The 20,743-nt window shown below is 39.2% G+C and overlaps 1 protein-coding gene and 1 long non-coding RNA gene across 2 annotated transcripts in view; one reads left to right on the forward strand and one right to left on the reverse strand.

Annotated features, from left to right (window-relative positions):
* hdac7a (histone deacetylase 7a) overlaps positions 1–20,477 on the reverse strand; it is a 95,798-nt gene extending 75,321 nt beyond the window's left edge. Inside the window, exon 1 of the mRNA XM_077204650.1 lies at positions 20,171–20,477. Within this exon, the coding sequence (XP_077060765.1) occupies positions 20,171–20,189 (19 nt within the window). The 5' untranslated portion in view covers positions 20,190–20,477. The remainder of the gene's footprint in view (positions 1–20,170) is intronic.
* LOC143712670 (uncharacterized) lies at positions 8,593–15,611 on the forward strand. Its single transcript, XR_013195044.1, has 5 exons — positions 8,593–8,670; positions 10,313–10,463; positions 14,868–15,009; positions 15,148–15,191; positions 15,435–15,611. It is a non-coding gene; the product is annotated as an uncharacterized LOC143712670 (long non-coding RNA).
* Positions 20,478–20,743: the final 266 nt, after the last annotated feature.

Genomic DNA, 20,743 nt, shown 5'->3' on the forward strand with positions numbered 1-20,743 from the left:
TGCTGTGCTCGTGGTTTACATCTTGGGAGAAAAACATTTTAGTGAAGAAAAAAAAAAAGTGATAGTTTGAGGCAATTTGATTTAGAGCAGTTCCTCTCTGCCAGTTGAGTTTCCCTGATTTTCATGGCTGTCCCGTCAGGTGAGAAAACCATGTTTTTCATCCAGTGAAATGATCAACCCTCTTGGACTGTGATTATTTGTCATGATGCTTGCTAAGCCAAGCACTTGTACTGTTGCTCAGTTTTACCTGGTGATAAAACAGACCAAAAAAAACCCCATAAAAAACGCCACAGACTTAAACAGAAGGAGGACCAATTCAAATTTAGAGACTGGAATATCCTTGAGCCTATTATAGCGCCATCCGTATTTAATATATATAGCATTGATATATAGCAACGCCCTGGCAACCACCCAGAACACTCTAGGAACTGTACAGCAACATGTTCACATTCACTTGGAATGCCATAAATGACTGCATAGCAACTCCCTAGCAACCTAGGAACTATATAGCAATGTACTAATAATCAGTTCTAATGCTCTTTAATGTATATAGCAACATCCTGGCAACCACCCAGAACACTCTAGGAACTGTATAGGAATGTGTTAACAATTATTTGGAATGCTTTACTGACTGTATATAGCAACACCCTGGCAACCACACAGTACACCCTAGACACCGTATAGCAATGAGCTAAAAATCACTTGGAATGCCTTGATGACTGTATATAGCAACACCCTGGCAACCACCCAGTACAACCTAGAAACTGTATAGAAATGTGCTAAAATTCACTTGGAATGCCTTAGTGACTGCATATAGCGATGTCCTGGCAACCACCCAGAACACCCTATACACCCTATAGCAACGGACTTACAATCACTTGGACCAGTTTAATGGCTGCTTAGCAACACCCTGGAACCCCCCCCAGAATACCCTAGCAACGGCATTGCAACATAACAACCATTCAGAACTCTTTATTAAGAGCACAGCAACACCATAGCATCATGATGGTGGTGCATGAACAAGCAACACTCACATTTTCTTAAAGTCTTAGCAAGATATTCTTAAATTAAAAATATTTCATACACAAAGGTCAAAGTAAAAAAAAAAGTATAACCCAGCTCCACACTGTCATACTTATTAAATTTGGGAGATCCAAGAGAACAAGGTTTGTTCCCCTTAATTCATACAGAAACCGTATTCTCCCCTTCTTTCTCCTCCTTTCTCTTTCTATTTCTGAGACAACACATTATTGGGAAACTGATGGCAGGGAATGCCAGCAAACTAGTCATATGAATCAACCAGATTTGATTACATCTCTGGCCTCAATGTGCTCTTTCAATTTCAGCTACACTACCTTCCTCTAAAATAACCACACACACACACACACATTCAATGAAAGCATGGCAGTGTTCCTCTGCTAATGTGGCAGGTTTGATTGGGATGGGTGGCGTTATAATAGCAGCCATTGATAAGCTTTAATCGGATTCTCTGTGGCATTTGGATAGACAGTAAAAGAGTCATGCACAGGCCCGGAGTCTGTTGTGTGGAAATGTCAGCAGTTACGATGGCTCTGTTCAACTCTCAACCTCCCTTTACCCTTTAATGCCTGAGTATAACATCAGCCAAATATGCTGATACTGATGAATATTTACATTTATGAATTTGGCAGACGCTTTTATCCAAAATGACTTGATTGCATACAAGATGCACAATTTGAAGGTCTGCATTCCCTGGGAAACAAACCCGAACCCTGCTTTAGTGCTTTGTTGTTTGAGAAAATATGCAATTAGTAGCAACTCTAGCTGTACGTTTACATGGACACAATTTGTTTCAGACAGAATGAATTCATTAAGACCGATGAATCCGAACATAATGTTTACATGAACGCTAAATAAAGCTCAAGACTGGTAGGCCACTGAAGCTAAGCAGGGCTGAGCCTGGTCAGTACCACGATAGGAGATCTCTCAGGAAAACCAGGTTGCTGCTGGAAGAGGTGTTAGTGAGGCCAGTAGGGGGCGCTCACCCTGGGGTCTGTGTGGGTCCTAACGCCCCAGTATAGTGACGGGGACACTATACTGTCAAAGACCACCGTCCTTCGGATGAGATGTTAAACCAAATCCTGACTCTCTATGATCATTAAAAATCCCAGGATGTCCTTCGAAAAAGAGTAGGGGTTCATCCTGGCCAAATTTGCCCTTGGCCTCTGTCCATCATGGCCTCCTAATAATCCCCATATACACTGATTGGCTTCATCACTCCGTCTCCTCTCCACCAATAAGTGTATGGTGGGCGTTCTGGCGCAATATGGCTGCCGTCACATCATCCAGGGATGCGTTTCCCGTACAACTACGTACAGTGACTCGCTGCTACCATAGTACAATGCATCGTTGAAGAAACCCAATTAGCTAGTCACGACTGTTTCCCGAAACCGTACTGTCGCAAATTAGTCGTTCAACCACATTGGTTAATGACGTCACACAGGTGGTGCAGTAATAACTTATTTTTTAATGAAACGGTTTGAGATTGAATTAACGCTAGATGTTTTGCTATAAATTACAGACATGACATCTGAGGACTATTTCTCATTTTTCTCAGTTATTTTGCTCTATTTCCAGATTCAATCATAGGCTCGTTCTTACGCAGTAGATCACGTTCACACATGCGCACTCTTCAAAAACAACGCTTTAAATCTCTTGACAAACTAAAAGACGTAAATGACATTTGTATACATTCTAATTAAAAGATACAGATTGTACTGAATGTCAGCTTGCTTATTTTGCTCGAGATAAAGATTTATTGAGTCCACATGTCATGCAAACAAGAAACTGATTCTAACCAGAAGAGAGCTGTCGTTCCAAACACACAACTTTGCGATGCTGTTTTTTAGAACAAATTCGGGTCCTAATTAGGAGACGACTAGCACATTAAACTTTGTGTCTGCTGCTTATATTTATCAAGCAGTGAAAACGCCCCTTCCCACGCCCAAAACAAGGCGTCTGTGGATGGGAGTCTGAAGCAAGGACTGGTGGGACGACATTCTGATGCTCACTTCAACGACGATGAGTGGAAGGAGAATTTTAGAATTACACGACAGCCATTAATGACACTTCATTCAACAGCAGCAGCTCGATCCATGCGTCATACGTTATTGCACAAGCGCAGAACTTTCCAGTTTCAGTTTTCAATTCCGATGAAATGTTTAAGTGTCCTATTGAACAGATTAGTAAAGACCTTAACGATCACCTCCCTTTTTGAGCACATAGACCTGAAAATGCACTATTCAAACTTAAAGTCCCCCTGGGGTCTAAATCCAGCTTTTAATATTGTTTATGTGGTGTTTTTAATATGCTTCAAGACAAATCGTGTGTAAATTCATAAGTCAACACCATTTCTGAGTATTTTTCTCCTTAAAACTGCAGTGAACCAAAGACACTCTTTTCAAAAACACGGTTTGAAATTGCTGGTGTTTCTGACATCACAAACTCCCTTGTAACCAATCAGGACTGCGTTTCCTAAAGCCAACTATGGTCGCAAGTTCCGTTGTTACCTATAGAGTTCAATGGAAATTGCGATCATAGTTGGCCAACGATGCATTTAGGAAATGCACCCCAGATCAACGTGTGATCGTCAACGAGTGGATCTCTGAGCTGGAGTGAGTGAGTGGAGGCGGGGCTCATTTGCATATTCATAGAGCCGAGTATACCAAATGAGGCAAGGGTGTATAGTTACATTCCAGCTATTTAAGGCATGACAAAACATTTTTTCATGGAAAAAACTTTAAATATGTCATTTTGGTGATCAAAGAGGATTTTTAAGGGATAATTTGATTTACTACAGGGGGACTTTAAATGGTTTTGGACTTTTTAAAGAGGTTTTGTTTAGGCACTAAACCAAAAATAGAAACTGGGTGACACACATTTCATTGAATTTTTTTTTTTTTTGCGTTTTGTCAAGTTTTAAAAAGATTTGATTCTAAAATAGTACTGTCAATTTTGTAATAAGAAACATGACAGTGCCCACTAGCTGGGAGGAGCCGGCTAAAAGGTTTACAGTTACGTTTACAATTGTTACACAATGTCTGATTTCAAAGGATGGATACTGGTGGTGTAAGCTTTCGATTCCTAATTTATGATGATAAATAAATGGGGGAAAATAAAAAGGCAATACATTTTTTGAGGTGTGTGATTTAAGAGTGTAGAGATTGCGTTGTTTTTCTTTTATATGGGAGAAGAGGTCTAACATTTATAATGAAATACATTTAATGCTTTTAAATAATGCGGCTTCGGTATCTTTTAAAAATAAATTAAATAATTTGTATTTTATTATTATTATTTATTAATTTATTTTTAATTAGTTTTATATGAAATACTATTTATTTTACTTTATTTTACTACTTGTGCCACATTTTCCTCGTGAGAGAGAGAGAGAGCGAGAGCGAGAGTGAGAGAGAGAGAGAGAGACTGAGAGAGAGAGAGTGAGAGAGAGAGAGAGAGAGAGAGAAAGAGAGAGAGAGAGAGAGGGAGAGAGAGAGAGAGAGAGAGAGAGAGAGAGAAAGAGAGAGAGAGAGAGAGAGAGAGAGGGAGAGAGAGAGAGAGAGAGAGAGAGAGAGAGAGAGGGAGAGAGAGAGAGAGAGAGAGAGAGAGAGAGAGAGAGAGAGGTGTGGGGTGTTATGGCTTGCCAGAAGGGTCTGTCCCTTAAGAACCCTGACGGAATTTGAGGAATGCTGGATAAGGAGAGAGAGAGTCCTGAGAGGCAGAGGGCAATGGGGCCAGGGAGATCCAAGTGGGAGAGGCATTGAAAACACAGAGAAAAAACAGATGGAATTGAAGGAAAGGAGATAGAGTGCAAGGCAAAGAGAAAAGCGAGGGTGTGGAGAGAAAAGGAGAGTGTGTGTGATGGGAATGGGGATTATTAGGGAGGAGTGATTCAGGGTGGGGTGTGGAGCGGCGTTACACTTCAGATAATGTGACTCATACATGACTAAAGCGAGGCAAAGCTAACACAAACTACAGCACATTGTGTCTGACAGTTTACTTTGGCTTCAGGCTGAGACTGGCCTCCAGCCGCTAATTAAAAATCCCATGTCAGGAGTTTAAAAATTGTACAAAAGCCTCGTGGGAGGTGCAGTATTCCAAGAATCTTGGAGGCGATTCAAGCTCTCTGAATTGGAGGATTTGGGACTGATTTGGGCACATTTGACGGTTTCTGCTTTATTGGTTTTTCTTCAGTTGCATTGAAACCTGAAGACGTTATTTTTCGTTGTTGCAAGCCCTGCAAAAAAAGAAAGAAAAGAAAAACACATGCATGGCAGAAGTGGTAAAGGTTAAACACTGAGTTGGGGAATCTTTTCATCCATAATGACTGGAGCGGTGACTCACATGAACACCACTTACCATGAGGAGCCACGTGACGCGGTTTTACCGCTGTTGTGTGCATTTTACACAAGTGCAAATCTCCCTGGTTCTGGAGATAGAATTATACCTCGTAGCGCATCAAAATGAAACTCTTAGATTCAGTTATTAAAGGGATAGTTAACACTTAAATGAAACTTCTGCCATCGTTTACTCACTCTTATGTCATTTCGAATCTGTATGATTTACTTCCTACGTTTGTACACAAAAGATGTTTAGACAAATCTTCATGCTGCTCTTTTCCTCACAATGACACTTCATAGTGATCACAGTGGAAATGTGAATGAGATTTTCAGTGAACAACAATAGAAATGCAGTCTGACTCTGTTCTACGCATATCTATTAAGGTGACTTCAGAATACTCTATTTTTAGTGCCTTTTGTTCTTCTGGAGCTTGACAACACCTTTTGCATTCATATATGTGAAAGAGCAACGTGAACATTACTCTAAATCTATCTATCTATCTATCTATCTATCTATCTATCTATCTATCTATCTATCTATCTATCTATCTATCTATCTATCTATCTATCTATCTATCTATCTATCTATCTATCTATCTATCTAGCTATCTATCCATCTATCCATCTCTCCATGTCAAGTCAAGTCATCCTCATTTATATAGCGCTTTTAACAATGTAGATTGTTTCAAAGCAGCTTTACAGAGATAAACATATAATTTAAGGTAACAGAGATTGGTTTGGTTTTATAGTGGCTCTTGAAAAATGTTTTTTCCAGCTAAAGTTAGTTTTGATTGATTCACTTCCGTCTAAATGATCATTTGTTATTAAATTAGGGGCCGCTAAGACGACACCGTTCTCTCTAAACAGACTTTAAACGTGAACCTGTGATAGACGCTGATGGCGTTCACATGCGCATTAAGAATTGATTCTATAGTTATGTGCGTTTGAATATATGTGCGCAGGTTTGAAATTCCTTACAAACCATGCCTAAACAAACTACTTGTCTTGTCTATAAATTGATGCAGAATTTTATTTTATCTTATCACTTTGGGTAGGTACGCGAACTGAAAAATTCCACAACGCTTTATCTGTAGAGTGGTATAGGGATCCTCCATAGGGAGAGGCTAGTTGGCACTTCAGCACTGCATTGTCATCAGGTCCAGGCGAAAGTCCTTCGTCAGATCTGGAAACGGCCTGGATCCAGCAGGCTGCGGGAAAACCTCGGGATAAACAAAGACACTAAAATTAGCGTAGATGCCATTCTTCTTATGATGTAACGAGTATATCAGGATTTGAGGGAAGTGTTCCCAGTTCCGGCTGACCTAATCTAAGCAGCCTAATATTGAATTATAGAAGTCTATAGAGTGTTATGTGAATGCTAGGTCAAAGAGATGTGTTTTTAGTCTAGCTTTGAACTGACAGACTGTGTCTGCTTCACGGACAATGTTAGGAAGATTTTTCCAAAGTTTTGGTGCTAAATAGGAAAAGGATCTACCGCCAGCAGTCGATTTATATATTCTAGGTATTATCAACTGGCCGGAGTTTTGAGATTGCAATAGACGTGAAGGACTATAATGCGTTAAGAGCTCGCTCAAGTACTGGGGAGCTAAACCATTTAGTGCTTTGTAAGTAATCAGCAATATTTTAAATTTATACGATGTTTAATAGGGAGCCAATGCAGTGTTGACAGAACCGGGCTAATATGGTCTTACTTCCTGGTTCTGGTAAGAACTCTAGCGGCTGCGTTTTGAACTAGCTGTAGTTTGTTTATTAAGCGTGCAGGGCAACCACCCAGTAGAGCATTACAATAATCTTGCCTTGATGTCATGAACGCATGAACTAGTTGTTCCGCATTTGTCAATGAGAGCATATGACGTAATTTAGATATATTTTTTAGATGGAAAAATGCGGTTTTACAGACACTAGACACGTGACTTTCAAATGAAAGATAGGTATCAAAGAGCACACCCATTCATCCATCCTTATTACTAAAATGTTACTGTATGCAATTCACATGGTGAGATGTGTTAATTTTCTTTTAGTGTTTGAAGGACAGTTTGATGGTCAGAGGTCACTCAATGGCTGCTTTTTTAATGATCCTCAAACAAGCTGTTATCACATGATAATCCTTTAACTCAAATACTGAAGCTAATGAGTAGGCTACAGTTGCACAATGTAGTGTACACTTAACACACACATGCACTTATCAGTGACGCACAGGTCACTGCACTGGGTTTCTGCTGCTGGAAATGATGGCTAACAGTCTCTCACACTCTCTTTTTAAATAAACAAAAATGCACAATGCATAAAAAAAACTGCAGGGAGATGAGGTGAGAAGAGCGACATATGAAGTGTTTCCACACTCTCTTTCCAGTGTTTTTTGGGTATGTGGGTAAGTGTGGGCAGCTGAAAGCGTACCGGTGCAGTGCTGAGAGTTCAGTTACTGCTGCTGGAAACCGTTTCATATGAGACGATCACCTACATCAGAGACCCCCAGCACATCAATACATCAGTCTGTACTCAATTACAGCATGGAAAAAAAAACATAGTGGGCACGGACGAGGGGCTTTCAAGAAAAATACACTCAAACAGTCCAACCAAAATGCTATTAAGCTACTGGTATTTATTCACAGTAATGAACTACAATGGAAGTCTATGGGGAAAGTCCTTGCAGAGGGTTTAAACACTTATTTAAAACTTGTTAAAGCAAATTTTGTTAAAGTGCTTGTATTACACTTTTCACAAAAATGTGTTACTTGACCATTAAAGTTTTCTAAATCAGTGTTTCTCAACTGGTGGGTTGAGTGTGCAGTCAAAGAAACGACATGTTTTTTTTTTTCGTTAAGGGATTTTTATTTTGAAAGACGTGCTTGGAAGCTGAAATATGATATGAAGCAAAGTCTCAGTATTCAAATTCTGTCCTATATTTACAAATATAATAAATAAAATATTAAAAACATAAAAAAAAATGTATATTAAAACCAGTTCATTTAGATGTTACCATTTTACAGAGCCCATAAAAGGACATGGTGAAAGAAAGAAATTATGAGATGGGAGAAAAAATGATGTCAATGCTTTTGAATCCTCTGACAAATGTTTTACATTCATGAAACTTTGAAACTTATATATAAAAAAAAATAAATAAATAATAATACCGTTTTGGCGCCGTTTAGTGTGGTGCGTGATAGCTAGATCACTGTAGTGCCTCAGTTCAAGAGAAGCGGCAGCGCGTGAACTGATCATCGCGCTTTAATATCAGTTACAGCAACAAATAATCATGAATGAACATCTGAAGGTATGTTAAAAGATACAGTACAACTTACCGAAATCCGTATATCGTGTCTCATGTAATCACTCAATCCGTTTCAAAAGCGTAAAGACGTCATTAAAACAGCAATGTCACGTAACATCACATTTACCTCAGAAAAAGCACATCCAGTGACCATAAACTCAGCTAGAAAAATGAATTTTAGAGAGGAGCATTTTGATAAATATATGCACCATATTACATAGCCCATTAAAATGTTTTAAATGTTCTTCATATAATTGCATGTTTGAATAAATCCGTCAAGTTGACAGCCACCATTTAAATGTTTAAATGTAAAAAATCCTGGATTATATTTTTCAAAATGTTTTATTTTAAAGTAGGTATACTAATCAGTTATTTTAACCTTCAATAATAAGCTATAGTAATGTAGTACCAACTGACTCCCATGTTTACAGCATTAGTTGAGAGATTTTTCCTGATATATACAAAATAATCGAAATCGAATTGAATCTGGATCGAATCACAAGCTTGTGAATCGAAATTGTATCGAATCATGAAATTTGTGTCGATACCCAGCCTTATATGTTGTCTACTGAGTTTAATGTTTAAGTTTATAACAGGAAACAATTTTTTCTTAATTTTGTTTTTGTTTTTACAGTCTGAGGGATGTACTGAACCACTATGGAGATGGAAAAAGGCTTTGGGTTCCCTGACAAAATGTTTGTGTTCGCTCGCAAAGTTTCAAAGTTTCATGAATGTACAACATTTGTGAGAGGACGCAAAAGCATTGACATCATTTTTCCTCCCATCTCATAATTTCTTTCTTTAACCATGTCCTTTTATGGGCTCTGTAAAATGGTAACATCTAAATGAACTGGTTTTAATATAAAATATTATGTTTTTAATATTTTATTTATTATATTTGTAATATCATACATTGTTATATATATATTATAAAAATATTTAACATCACTGAACTCACCTGTATGTGCATTAGTTTACAACAATACTCATTTTTATGGGTTAAATCAGGTAGAAATAGCTCTTTAAGATTGCAGGTTACAGCTTTTTACAGGGTGAATCGTCCCTCAGTTTGAAAAAAAAGAAAGAAATGGAATTAAAATGAAAATCTCTATAGGGAATTGCATCAATGCACCAAAACTCATGTTGAAACACACTCACTTTGGAAATTATAACTCAAAGACTTTAAACCCAACAATACTTGCACTTAACTTGTATTCAGGACATTTCTATAACTGCCAGATATGGTTTGAGGAAGTAAAGAAGTATTATGTCTTTCTTTGAGAGATGCAGCTTCTTTAATTCCCTAAAATCATCTCTAGACAGATTTACAGAAAGCTTTGAGACAGATATAAATATAGGAACCTCTAGGTTAGATTGAGGAACTCCACAAAAAGACTAAATTCAGGGAAACGACAGAGATTTTCTTAAATAATGTGTGGTAACTGGATTTACAGCAAAGTGAGTACATAAATCATTGGAATATGAAAACACACTGAAAGACGACACAGGTATAATTCACTTTTTGCCCTAATAAAACTGGTCAAATAAAAGCAAGTACGATGGAAAAAAATTGCCATCATAAACGCATACATATGGTTGTATGAGGCACAGAATTTCCTGAGTGGAAACTGTAATGAGATTTCAGTTTGCAGAGCGATATGGACGGCGAAAGAGCTCAAACCGACACTGGGTAATTCCCAGCAAGCTTGGAGATGGACGTGATGTACCGCCACTGACAACATTTGACATCATTCGACAGCGGGCCCACCTTTTTCAACAACAACAATCCTAAAAAGGTGGGTGGAAGAGGTGGAAATGAGTGCTAAAAATAAACCCGGGCTGTGTCTCTACTCGTCTTCGCTCTTGTTCGTCCTCTCTCGCTAACGTTCACCCGTTCCTTTCAGTGGTTATACTGTGAAGTCGTCCCTGTCGTATTTCACTACTGAAATCTGTCTCACCCAGGAAAACACCTATAGCTGCTGCACTGAGAGACCAAGCTTGAATTCATTAGTCAAGCCCAACAAACAACAAAAGATCAGTCAAAGGTCACCCTAAAGCCCTGTATGTGAAACCAGGCCATTTAGTTTATTTTAGTACTAAATGGCCTGAAAATGTTTCCTTAGCAGCTAGCTAATATTACTTATATTTTATTTTAGTTAATGTTTATTTTAAGTAATTAAGACATTTTAGTGTAGTTACTGATATTACCCCCTCTGAAAATGTAAAATTCACTTTCTTAAGTCATTTGTAAGTCACTTTGGATAAATGGAATGTATAACAGAATTTTTTGCTGGATATAGATGAATTTTAATTCGAGAATAACTGTTTGTAAATCCTAACAGCTTGCCCCGACGGCCTCAGACAGTAAAAACCTTATGTGTTTTTAACTGTAATCTTTATTTTTTATTTTAAAAGTTAAAGGGTTAGTTCACCCAAAAATGAAAATTAAGTCATTAATTACTCACCCCCATGCTGTACCAACCCCGTAAGACCTTCGTTCATCTTCGAAACACAAATGAAGATATTTTTGATTAAATCTGAGAGCTGGATCACTGCTACATAGGCTGCCTGAGGGAATGAAACTTGACGGCCCAGAAAGTCATTAAAGAACATGTTTAAATATTCCATGTGCCTACAGTGGCTCAACTTTAAGTTTATCAAGCGACGAGACTACTTTTTTCCCGAAAAAAAAAACATAATAACGACTTTATTCGACTATTCCTTTTCATTCCTTGTGGGCCTGAGACGAGAGTTCAAGAGATTTCCACGACGCATGCGCGAGAACTGAGAAGAGAACGTTCTTCTTCTAATACTTCTTGTTCAGTTCTCGCGCATGCGTCGTGGAAATCTCTTGAACTCTCGTCTCAGGCCCACAAGGAATGAAAAGGAATAGTCGAATAAAGTCGTTATTATGTTTTTTTTTTCGGGAAAAAAGTAGTCTCGTCGCTTGATAAACTTAAAGTTGAGCCACTGTAGGCACATGGAATATTTAAACATGTTCTTTAATGACTTTCTGGGCCTTCAAGTTTCATTCCCTCAGGCAGCCTATGTAGCAGTGATCCACCTCTCAGATTTAATCAAAAATATCTTCATTTGTGTTTCGAAGATGAACGAAGGTCTTACGGGGTTGGTACAGCATGGGGGTGAGTGATTAATGACTTAATTTTCATTTTTGGGTGAACTAACCCTTAAGCAACCCATTTTACTTCCGTTGAGTGAAACAGAACTGAGAGCATATAGTTACATATTGTAATTGCAGCACGTACTACTTTGCAGGAAATGATATAAGAAAACAGTGTATTTTTTAATTAATTAAACACGTTGTCAAATTTTATATAATGGCATTATATATGGGCAGACACTTGCATGTGACATTATATCAGAGCCGGTCCGAGCCTTTTGGGGGCCCTAAGCAGAATTTGATTTGGGGGCCCCCTCCCACTACGCGGAGTCACCTGTGCTTGACGATTATTGACACAAATGTCACGCAGTAATGGTACATTATAAATGAATACAGTGAGGTTATATATTAATACAAAATAAATACTTAATAAAAATAGATGCCTACTTTAAAAAGTTTTAACTTTTACTTTACTCTTTTACTAACTCTTTGAAACTTCTTAAAATAAACTGTAATACATAACAAAAATAATGACAAAACTGATAAATCAGAAACATAATAAGAGCAAGGGTTCAACAATGACTATTATTGTTGAAAACTGTAAAAATATTTTTACTTCTCAACTGTCTCAATACAGTGTAACTGTCCTCAAAATCTTTTTTATTATTATTATTGTAACAGACTTTGTTTGATTGTACATGACAGAATCCAACAAAGTCTGTTACTATAATACCGGTAATGATGTACTGGCGCTCGTTGTATGTGTGTATGCAATCTATTTTTCCCCTCGGGGCTTGCCGTAGATAGGAATGGGTAGTGCGCACTTGGTACTGGAGTGTCGCGGGTTTTTGGAGTAAGTGATCTGATGTGTGGTATAATAAAGTGGAGAAGAGTTCAATCTGCTATGTTTATTATTTATTCAAACTGCTACCCTTACACCTACAAGGGTAAGTTCCCCTGCAGCTATTTTCTCCAACTTAAACCGAAACTGTGACTATGCGCAGTTGGGCACGAATTGTCTATGCACTCGCGAGGTGTCTAGATTATGCGCATGACTTAAACGCTGGCAGACACAGCAGCAGTTGTTGGCAGGTATATTGATCATGAAATCAGAATTTTCTTGTCTTGAATTATTCATTCATTCATTCATTTATGTCACTTGTTTAAGTCATCTAAAAAAAATATATATATATATATTTAAACTCGATTGGGAACAAGCAGCCGCTTAGTTCGCTTATGCCTCGGGCCGGCCCTGCATTATATTATTAACATTTTACCGAAAATCAAGTTACAAAGTTTTTACCAGCGTATTTTGGACATAGAGTCGGGCATAGGCTATGTGTTTTGTCCGTCATTAGAACGGCCACATCTGAGGCAGTAAAGTTATGTTTTCATCAACTTACAGGTTCGAAAGTGTATGCCGTGCATCCACCAAAGTGTTTTTTTTTCCTGTGGCTAGCGTATTTTTCGAATTGTTTTCAATTGGAGCACTGTGTTTGTAAAATGTCATGGTTGTAACGAGGCGCTGAGCGTTTATTTCACGCCGAGCGCTCTTGCGTTTTTACCGGTCGCCGAGAGTTGAAGAATGTTCAACTTTGGGTAAAACCAAAGTGCCTTTAAGACAAGTCATTTCACTCAGCGGCCATCTTTGAAACGCCTCTGGGGCGGCAAGTGCAGCTCCTGTCTCCTTGAATGGGGGAAACATAAAATTTTCTAAAACTGTTCGCCAAGCTTACGATTAAATTTCATATTTGAAATCGCCAATGAAATCTGACAACAACTGTATCATACATTTTGTTTCTAAACGCTCAAATCATGACAGAAAACGACATTTTTCAGGCTGGATCAAGCTAATACACATGCGCAGTGGAAGCGCGTCTGACTGTTTCTATGGGAACCACTTCTAACAACTGCAGTGACACGACGACTTTACCAATCGCCGATTGGCTCTTATTTAGAAGGCGGGACTTATTCCGCCATATTGAGCGTTGCACTTTTCCCCATTGAAAACAATAAGAGTGACAAGTCTTGTGTAATTCTATAGTCTTTGGGTAAAACGCGGCACAACACTGACACTTTTTATCCAGCCGTCCAATCAGAGTGGAGGAGGGGCGGGACAGATACCACATCGACCAACAGTCACATTCTGCTTGTACAACATAAACAGATGATACCAACAAGAAGCATAAATAATTTAAAACAAGAGCCAGAGCAAATGCTTTACATTGTTTCACCATTTTTAACAATACAGAAACAAACCATCTGTAAAATGAGATACTAATAACACGTATATATTCCGCTCTCAAGCGCCCAGAGCAAGGCATTTTCAGCAGAGCGTCTAGCGTTTTCAGCTGGCTAAAAACGCTTTGGTGGACACGCGGCTTTACAATATGGATGCTGGTTTTCCCGTCATTTGGCCAAAATCTGATGTTATTGAAGATGAAGTGCTACCTGAGGCTATTTAAGACAGTACTGGCTATGACTCGACGACAAATGCTAAGACTCTCTACTCCGCTTTTAAAATACATATCACATAGCCTTTAAATATATAGTGTTTCTTGAGTAAAGACAATGCTGTACTTATTTAAATAACCAGTTATTTATTTACCCTTGCATTGCAAACAAGCAGAGACGGTCCAAACTGTGTGAGGTTTGACTGACAGTTTAAGGAGCCAATGGAGTTACAAGGATAAGCCACAAGCTCTTTTTAAAACTTTCCAGTGGTGAAATATTTCACTGAAAGACGTAAAGGATGACCAATAATGATTTATGAAAATAAAAGACGAAATATGAAGGAATCCGCCTGACAGTGAAGATATGTGAATATGTAGCTACTAACAATTTACCACCAGACATGTGAAAGCTTTTCAGACGTTTAAAAAAAAAATGTTTGCAAAAGTATGTCGGGGACTTTCAGTCCAGTACTGAATGTTTGTCCAACATAAAAATACTTATGATGTCTTTACGCATGAGGAAGCAGACGTGCAGTTGAATGCAGATCGACCAATGTGGAAAACAGCGCTCAAGATGTGACATAATGGAAACCTCGATGGCTTTACACGTCAATTTCTTGTGCTAGACAGTGATGAAACACGGCGGCGTGGACGAAGACCCTCGAAGTGCATGAGTAATGCAAGAGAGTTCCTGTCATACTCTGAGTCACATCCAGGAACGCATGAATACAGCCCTCCAACACAGAGATCAATGATAAACAAAAACAGGTAAACACATGGACAGCTCAGGAATGAATACTACCAGTGGACCAGAAGAAAAAGAAATGGTGTGAGGCAGGTGATGTCCATTTCAGTTTTAATACCAAACCTAAAGCATTCACTTTGTTTACTTCCTTTATTTTCCAGCCAGTGACCCTGATGCACAAATCCTCACAGTTCTGATGAAAAAGGTAATTTCTTTAGTATTTATAAAAATGTGTTTATATTTTTTATTAACCCCAAGCAAACCTGCATTTACACATGAAAAACTGATTCAAGCTTATAGCTTGAAAGTTACAAATCTGTTTGTGCAACAAATGCATGATTCACTATGATATCACAGCATGTTCAGCTGCATACATGAATCAGCTACAGCAAGCACTTCACTGGAAATAATATATTAATAACTGGCCATTCTATGTGTGTTTTTCCAGGAAATGTTTGGACTGCCATCAGCAGGTTTTCCCCTACTTTAATAGACATTTGTTTAGCTGATAAGGAAGCGCAAAACATAATAACCTCCTCTAATTGAGAGATAGAGAGCGAGATGATGTTGACATCCCAGATGTTTACTGGACAAGTTAATCTGCTTATGAGAAATGTAATTGGTTCTGAGATAGGTATTACATCGTTTCAGATGCTTCTCCAAAATGCCCTTAGAAGAATTTAAAATATCAAGTATACAATTCAAGTACAGTGCTTTGAAACTGTTTTGGCTTTATTGACTCCGATTATTTGGTGTTAGAAGAATCTGATGAGAAATTATTAATATTCATATTGACTTTTGTTTTGATATCTTGGGAAATCGAGAGGAGAAATACATAAATAACATAACAAATACATTGATACACAATGTACTTATAATTATATAAAGAATAAAACAACACTAATGCATCATAAAAGGCCACCAGGTCACCGGATAAACTGACAATCATAACACACATAATTATTCAGCACATACTTCCTGTGGTGACAATATATTCAGAAAAATAAAGATGGAAACATATACCTAATTCCCAAAAGGAAACAGATCGAAGGCAAACTACCACATACTTGACAAGTATTTCATGTAAACTGAGTGTCTGGTTTTGTGGTTTGAAAGCATAACACATGCAAGAGGCTTTTCCATCCACTTATTATAGACATTTCCTATTTATTCAATACACTGAAGTCACCAGAGGAGGGCATCAAACACATGACCACATCTGAGAGGAACCTTCGTTGCGATTCTATAAACAAAGTACTCATGTGGATAATCCCAAAATTGTTAAGGACAAAAATAGTTTTCTCATATCCTGCTCAGTATGGAGCTGCACTATCATGCCATGCATGGAAGATGTTTTTCCATGTCTCAAGCAGCTTGTGTAAGTGATTACAGCTGATGAATTCCAAGCGCTCTAAAAAGGTAGACACTTTTCTATGCCACCTACTGATGCCTTTACATTCCATATAAATGGCTTCATGAAATAAAATCCTATCTGACATTGCAAGAAAATAGTATCAGTCCACTTCAAGACTCTTCAAATATTTGTTTATAGGATCATGCAGGCAGGATCTTCTGGGCTGTTAACTCTGATGGTGTGGACATGTGGCGTGTCTGGGAATGGAGAGGTTTAAAGATCAATCTTTGTCTGAAGGGATGTGCAGTGAGGCGACCCCTTCACCCCTTTTGACCGCAGGCCTCTGGGAGAACATGTTTCTGAGTGCTGCTTGCAGATCAGATTTCCTGTCACACATTTCCAGGGTTGACCATATTAATTAGTGCTCTTGCCAAAGCAAGCATCTGTAAAACCCACCTAGACCCCCTAGCAACCACTAAGAACACTCTAACAACAACTTAGCAACGTTCTAGAAACCACCTAGAACACCCTAGTGACCACTTAAGAATACACTAGAAACAATTTAGCAACACCCACCTAGACCCCCTAGCAACCCCTTAGCAAAACCATAGAAAACCCCCAGAACATTCTAGCAACCACCAAGAACACTTTAGCAAATGTCTAAAACAGCCAAAAAGCAAGTTAGCAACCACACAGAACCCCTAACAACCACTTATTGACACTCTATTAACCACTTAGAAAACCCTAGCAACTCTTAACAATGCCTTAGCAACCCTGAACATCCTACCAACCATTTGGCAACAACAAAGTAACCACCCAGAAAACCATTGAAACCATTTAGCAACACCTTAGTATCCAAACAGAGCACCTAGCAAACATCTAGAAAAGTATAGTAACCATTTATCAAGACCCTAGCATCACTCACTTAGTGATGCTAGGGTCTTGACCCTTTACCTCTGTACTGATAAAACATTGTCGGGATAATTCCGATTCACGTGGCTACGCGGAAGCGATAAAAAATTCTCAGAGACACCAGGCACTGCTTTATGCAAATGAGCGGCCGGATCGCATTAAAGGTTTTCTGTTAGAACGGTGCCATGTTAGCGGCCCCTAAGTTAATAACTAATGATCGTTGCATCGGAAGTGAATCAATCAAAACTAACTTTAGTTGGACTATAACTTTATTATAGAGCTGCTGTAAATCCAAAACAATCTCTGTTACTTTAATTTCCTATTATCACTGTAAAGCTGCTTTGAAACAGTCCATATTGTTAAAAGCACTATATAAATTAAGGTGACTTGACTTGGCTCAGAAATGCCCTAACAACCACTTAGCAATGTTCTAAAAACCCAGAACCCCTAGCAACATCTTAACATCCTGACAACCACTTGGTGATGTCCTGACAACCCCTAAGCAACAATCTAACTACCCAGAAAGCCTAGCAACCTCTTAACACCGTGACAACCATTTAGTAATGTCATGACAACCCCTAAGCAACAACCGAACAACAACCCAGAACGCCTAGCAACCTCTTATCATCCTGACAACCACTTAGCAACACACTATAAACCATCCTGAACACCCTTGCAACCCCTTAGTAACGACTTGAAAACCCCTTGAAAAATACTCTAGCAACTACTTAGCAACCCACCAGAACTCTCCCAGAATACCTTAAAAATCATTGTTTATTATTGTTTGCACAAACCGGTAGTCCCACCCTGAAGGTTATCCGCCTCTGAGTTTTCTGATTGGCTAACATGAATGTCAGATTCTTTTTTGCTGTTTACAGAAAAAATTCCCAATACACCTATTCCATCCAGTATCTGTCAGGAAGTGGGGACATTTTATGGAAGGTATTCCAAAATAAATAGTTTGGAGCCACTTTATAGTTTTTAAAAGTAACCCGAGTAAAGTTTAAAGATGAACATCTAAGCTGAATGTATCTTTGATAGGTCAATAACAGGGGCGATATCAGTTTGCAGCATGTGGAGGTCCAGATGGACTGGCAGTTGCCAACAGCTGGATGATCCGAGGGCAGCCCCTAAGAGTACAGTGATATTCCCAGTGGATGAGAGGATGGATACAGGACAAGTCAGTGGCTGAACAGAGAGGGACTCTTCCTGCTCAGGACAGGAAAAACTACCGCTACACAGTCTTATCACTAATAGCACAGGCCCTCCTGAGAGACAGGGGTGCAGCAGAGAGCGGATAATGAGAGGAAGAAGGTTTTAAATCCCTATGTAAATGAATACCCCTCAAAACTGGGAATCTCAGGCCGAGAGAGAAGCATGAATGCTCTAAAAAAACAGACCGGACAAAGAGAAAATCTGACTTGAGTTTCATATTAGCTACTGGCTATCTCACAATGGAGTCAAGCACTTGGTCTTCAGGGCTTATCACATGTTATTCATTGACAACTTCAGCAAAAAAAAAAAAAAAAAAAAAAAAACATCATCATGAATAACCATAGCTTCTCTCTTTAAAGTTCAAAACTAAAGACTTCAACATATTACATGTTTACTTCCCAATTTCGATGTTAAAATGGGCATATCACATAGACAAAAGCGAGCAACCATGAGATTTTGGGGAAACCGACGTCTACATCAGTCTGCGGGATGAATGCATCACAAGGCAGGCCACAAGGCCACTTCCTCATGGATGTGAGAAGAGGGCATTTCCTCTCAAGTCTCCAACATTAACCTTGCCTTGTCCACAAAACTATCAAATCCTTGAGACGACTCTCAATGAATCCATCTTTCAGTTTCAGAGAAGAAACTTCTTGTTACCAAGTCCGTGACAAGGCAAAACTACTATGGCAAATTTTGACTATTCAATCACTCATTCAAGTTTAGTTCCCTTTGGTTGGTAAACCCTGGCTAAACAGTCTAATCACATTGACTTCAGAAAACTTCTACTGGTGTTAAAGAAACCAAACACCAATACACCCATTTGAAGAACCTATAATGACCCTAACTGTCAACTCAAGGACCCTTGAGAAATAATCCTTGATATGAAGAAACTAAGAAGAACCTTTATTTTTAAGAGGCTGCAGACATCTAATCTTATTCCACCCACCCAGAACACACATGCACCATCCCTTCCCATCACCCCCCCCCCCCTTTCCTCTTCCCGAATGCAAAACCATGTGGTCCCTCATGCCATCAAGTCCAAGCCCTTAAAAATCTCCAGAGAATTGCCTTGTCTAACATTTAGAAACATCTCTTGTTTTCCTTTTTCTAAGTCGTGTGATTGTTATTTGCCCTAGACTGACACAGATGCACATATGCCGTCTGACTCACTTCGGCTCTGGGTGGGTCTGTTTCCAATTTTCGCACCCCTCCACCCATAAAAATAGAAGTTACCTCCAAAAACAACAAAACAAGTGAAGAAAACGGCTCGCACACCGCTAAAAGTTCCCCTCCTTATAAGATGCACGCACACACACACATTGAGGCAGCGAACAAAAGCCACTCTCCCTGAGACTCCGAAACTCTTATCAGCGCTTTCCTTCCCCTCTGCACTAGAGCGTGGGAGCGCGGAGCCGGAGCTCGGAGGAGAAAACCTGCACCCACAAACAACAGGAGGAAGCCAGTAATCCGAGTCAAGGCACTCCGAAAGATCCCAGGGAGCGGGGGAAGAAGAAGCCTGAGAAACCCTGACAGGAAAGGCTTGCACGGGACTGAGATGTAACAAAACTTGGTGAAACTTGGAGGAAAAGTTCTACAGACCAGAGGCAAGCTCTTGATGAGGCTTCCTGTCAAATGAAACGATAGCTGAAGAGAAAGAGAAGGAGAGAGAGAGAGAGAGAGATCTTAAAACAGACACTTACCAGCAAGTCGAGAGTACATGCAGTGTGAAGGGCTCTACAGTGTCTATATGTCCATAATCAAAAAGCCTCTGAGAGGGTCTCACGGTGTCCAACCAGCGGAGCCAGTGTCCACAACAAAAGACATGAATGAGCAAACGTGGGAGGGCAGGAATATCAGCGCTCTTAGTTAAACTGCCTCTTTCTGTTTCCTCTGTTCATTCAGATTCAACTTACACTAAGTTGGCAATGCCTCTTTGCGGGAACAACTCGTTTCAGGATTCCCCAAATGTCTGAAGCTGCAAGCGGTGGAAGAAAAGGAGAGGAAAGAGAGAGAGTGTGTGTGTGTGTGTGTTTGGTGCTGAAGGGAGGGCTGGGGGGTTTGGGGAGGTGGGAGGGACGCACTCTAAGGAGGCCGGGGCCATCTATACCAGACAATAGCAGGAAAATGAACATCAGACGCTAAAAAGCAACAGTGCGATTATTCGAAAGTACTAATAACAACAATAAGAAATGTAATAACAACGGAAAAAATGTTGTTTTTGCACTTGTTTTGGAAGATTTAGACATTGAAACCCCTTTAAGTGTTAAAGGAAA

This window comes from Siphateles boraxobius, unplaced genomic scaffold, assembly GCF_051911475.1.
Source record: "Siphateles boraxobius isolate OS27281-9 unplaced genomic scaffold, OSU_SipBor_1 50, whole genome shotgun sequence".
Lineage (NCBI taxonomy): Eukaryota > Metazoa > Chordata > Actinopteri > Cypriniformes > Leuciscidae > Siphateles > Siphateles boraxobius.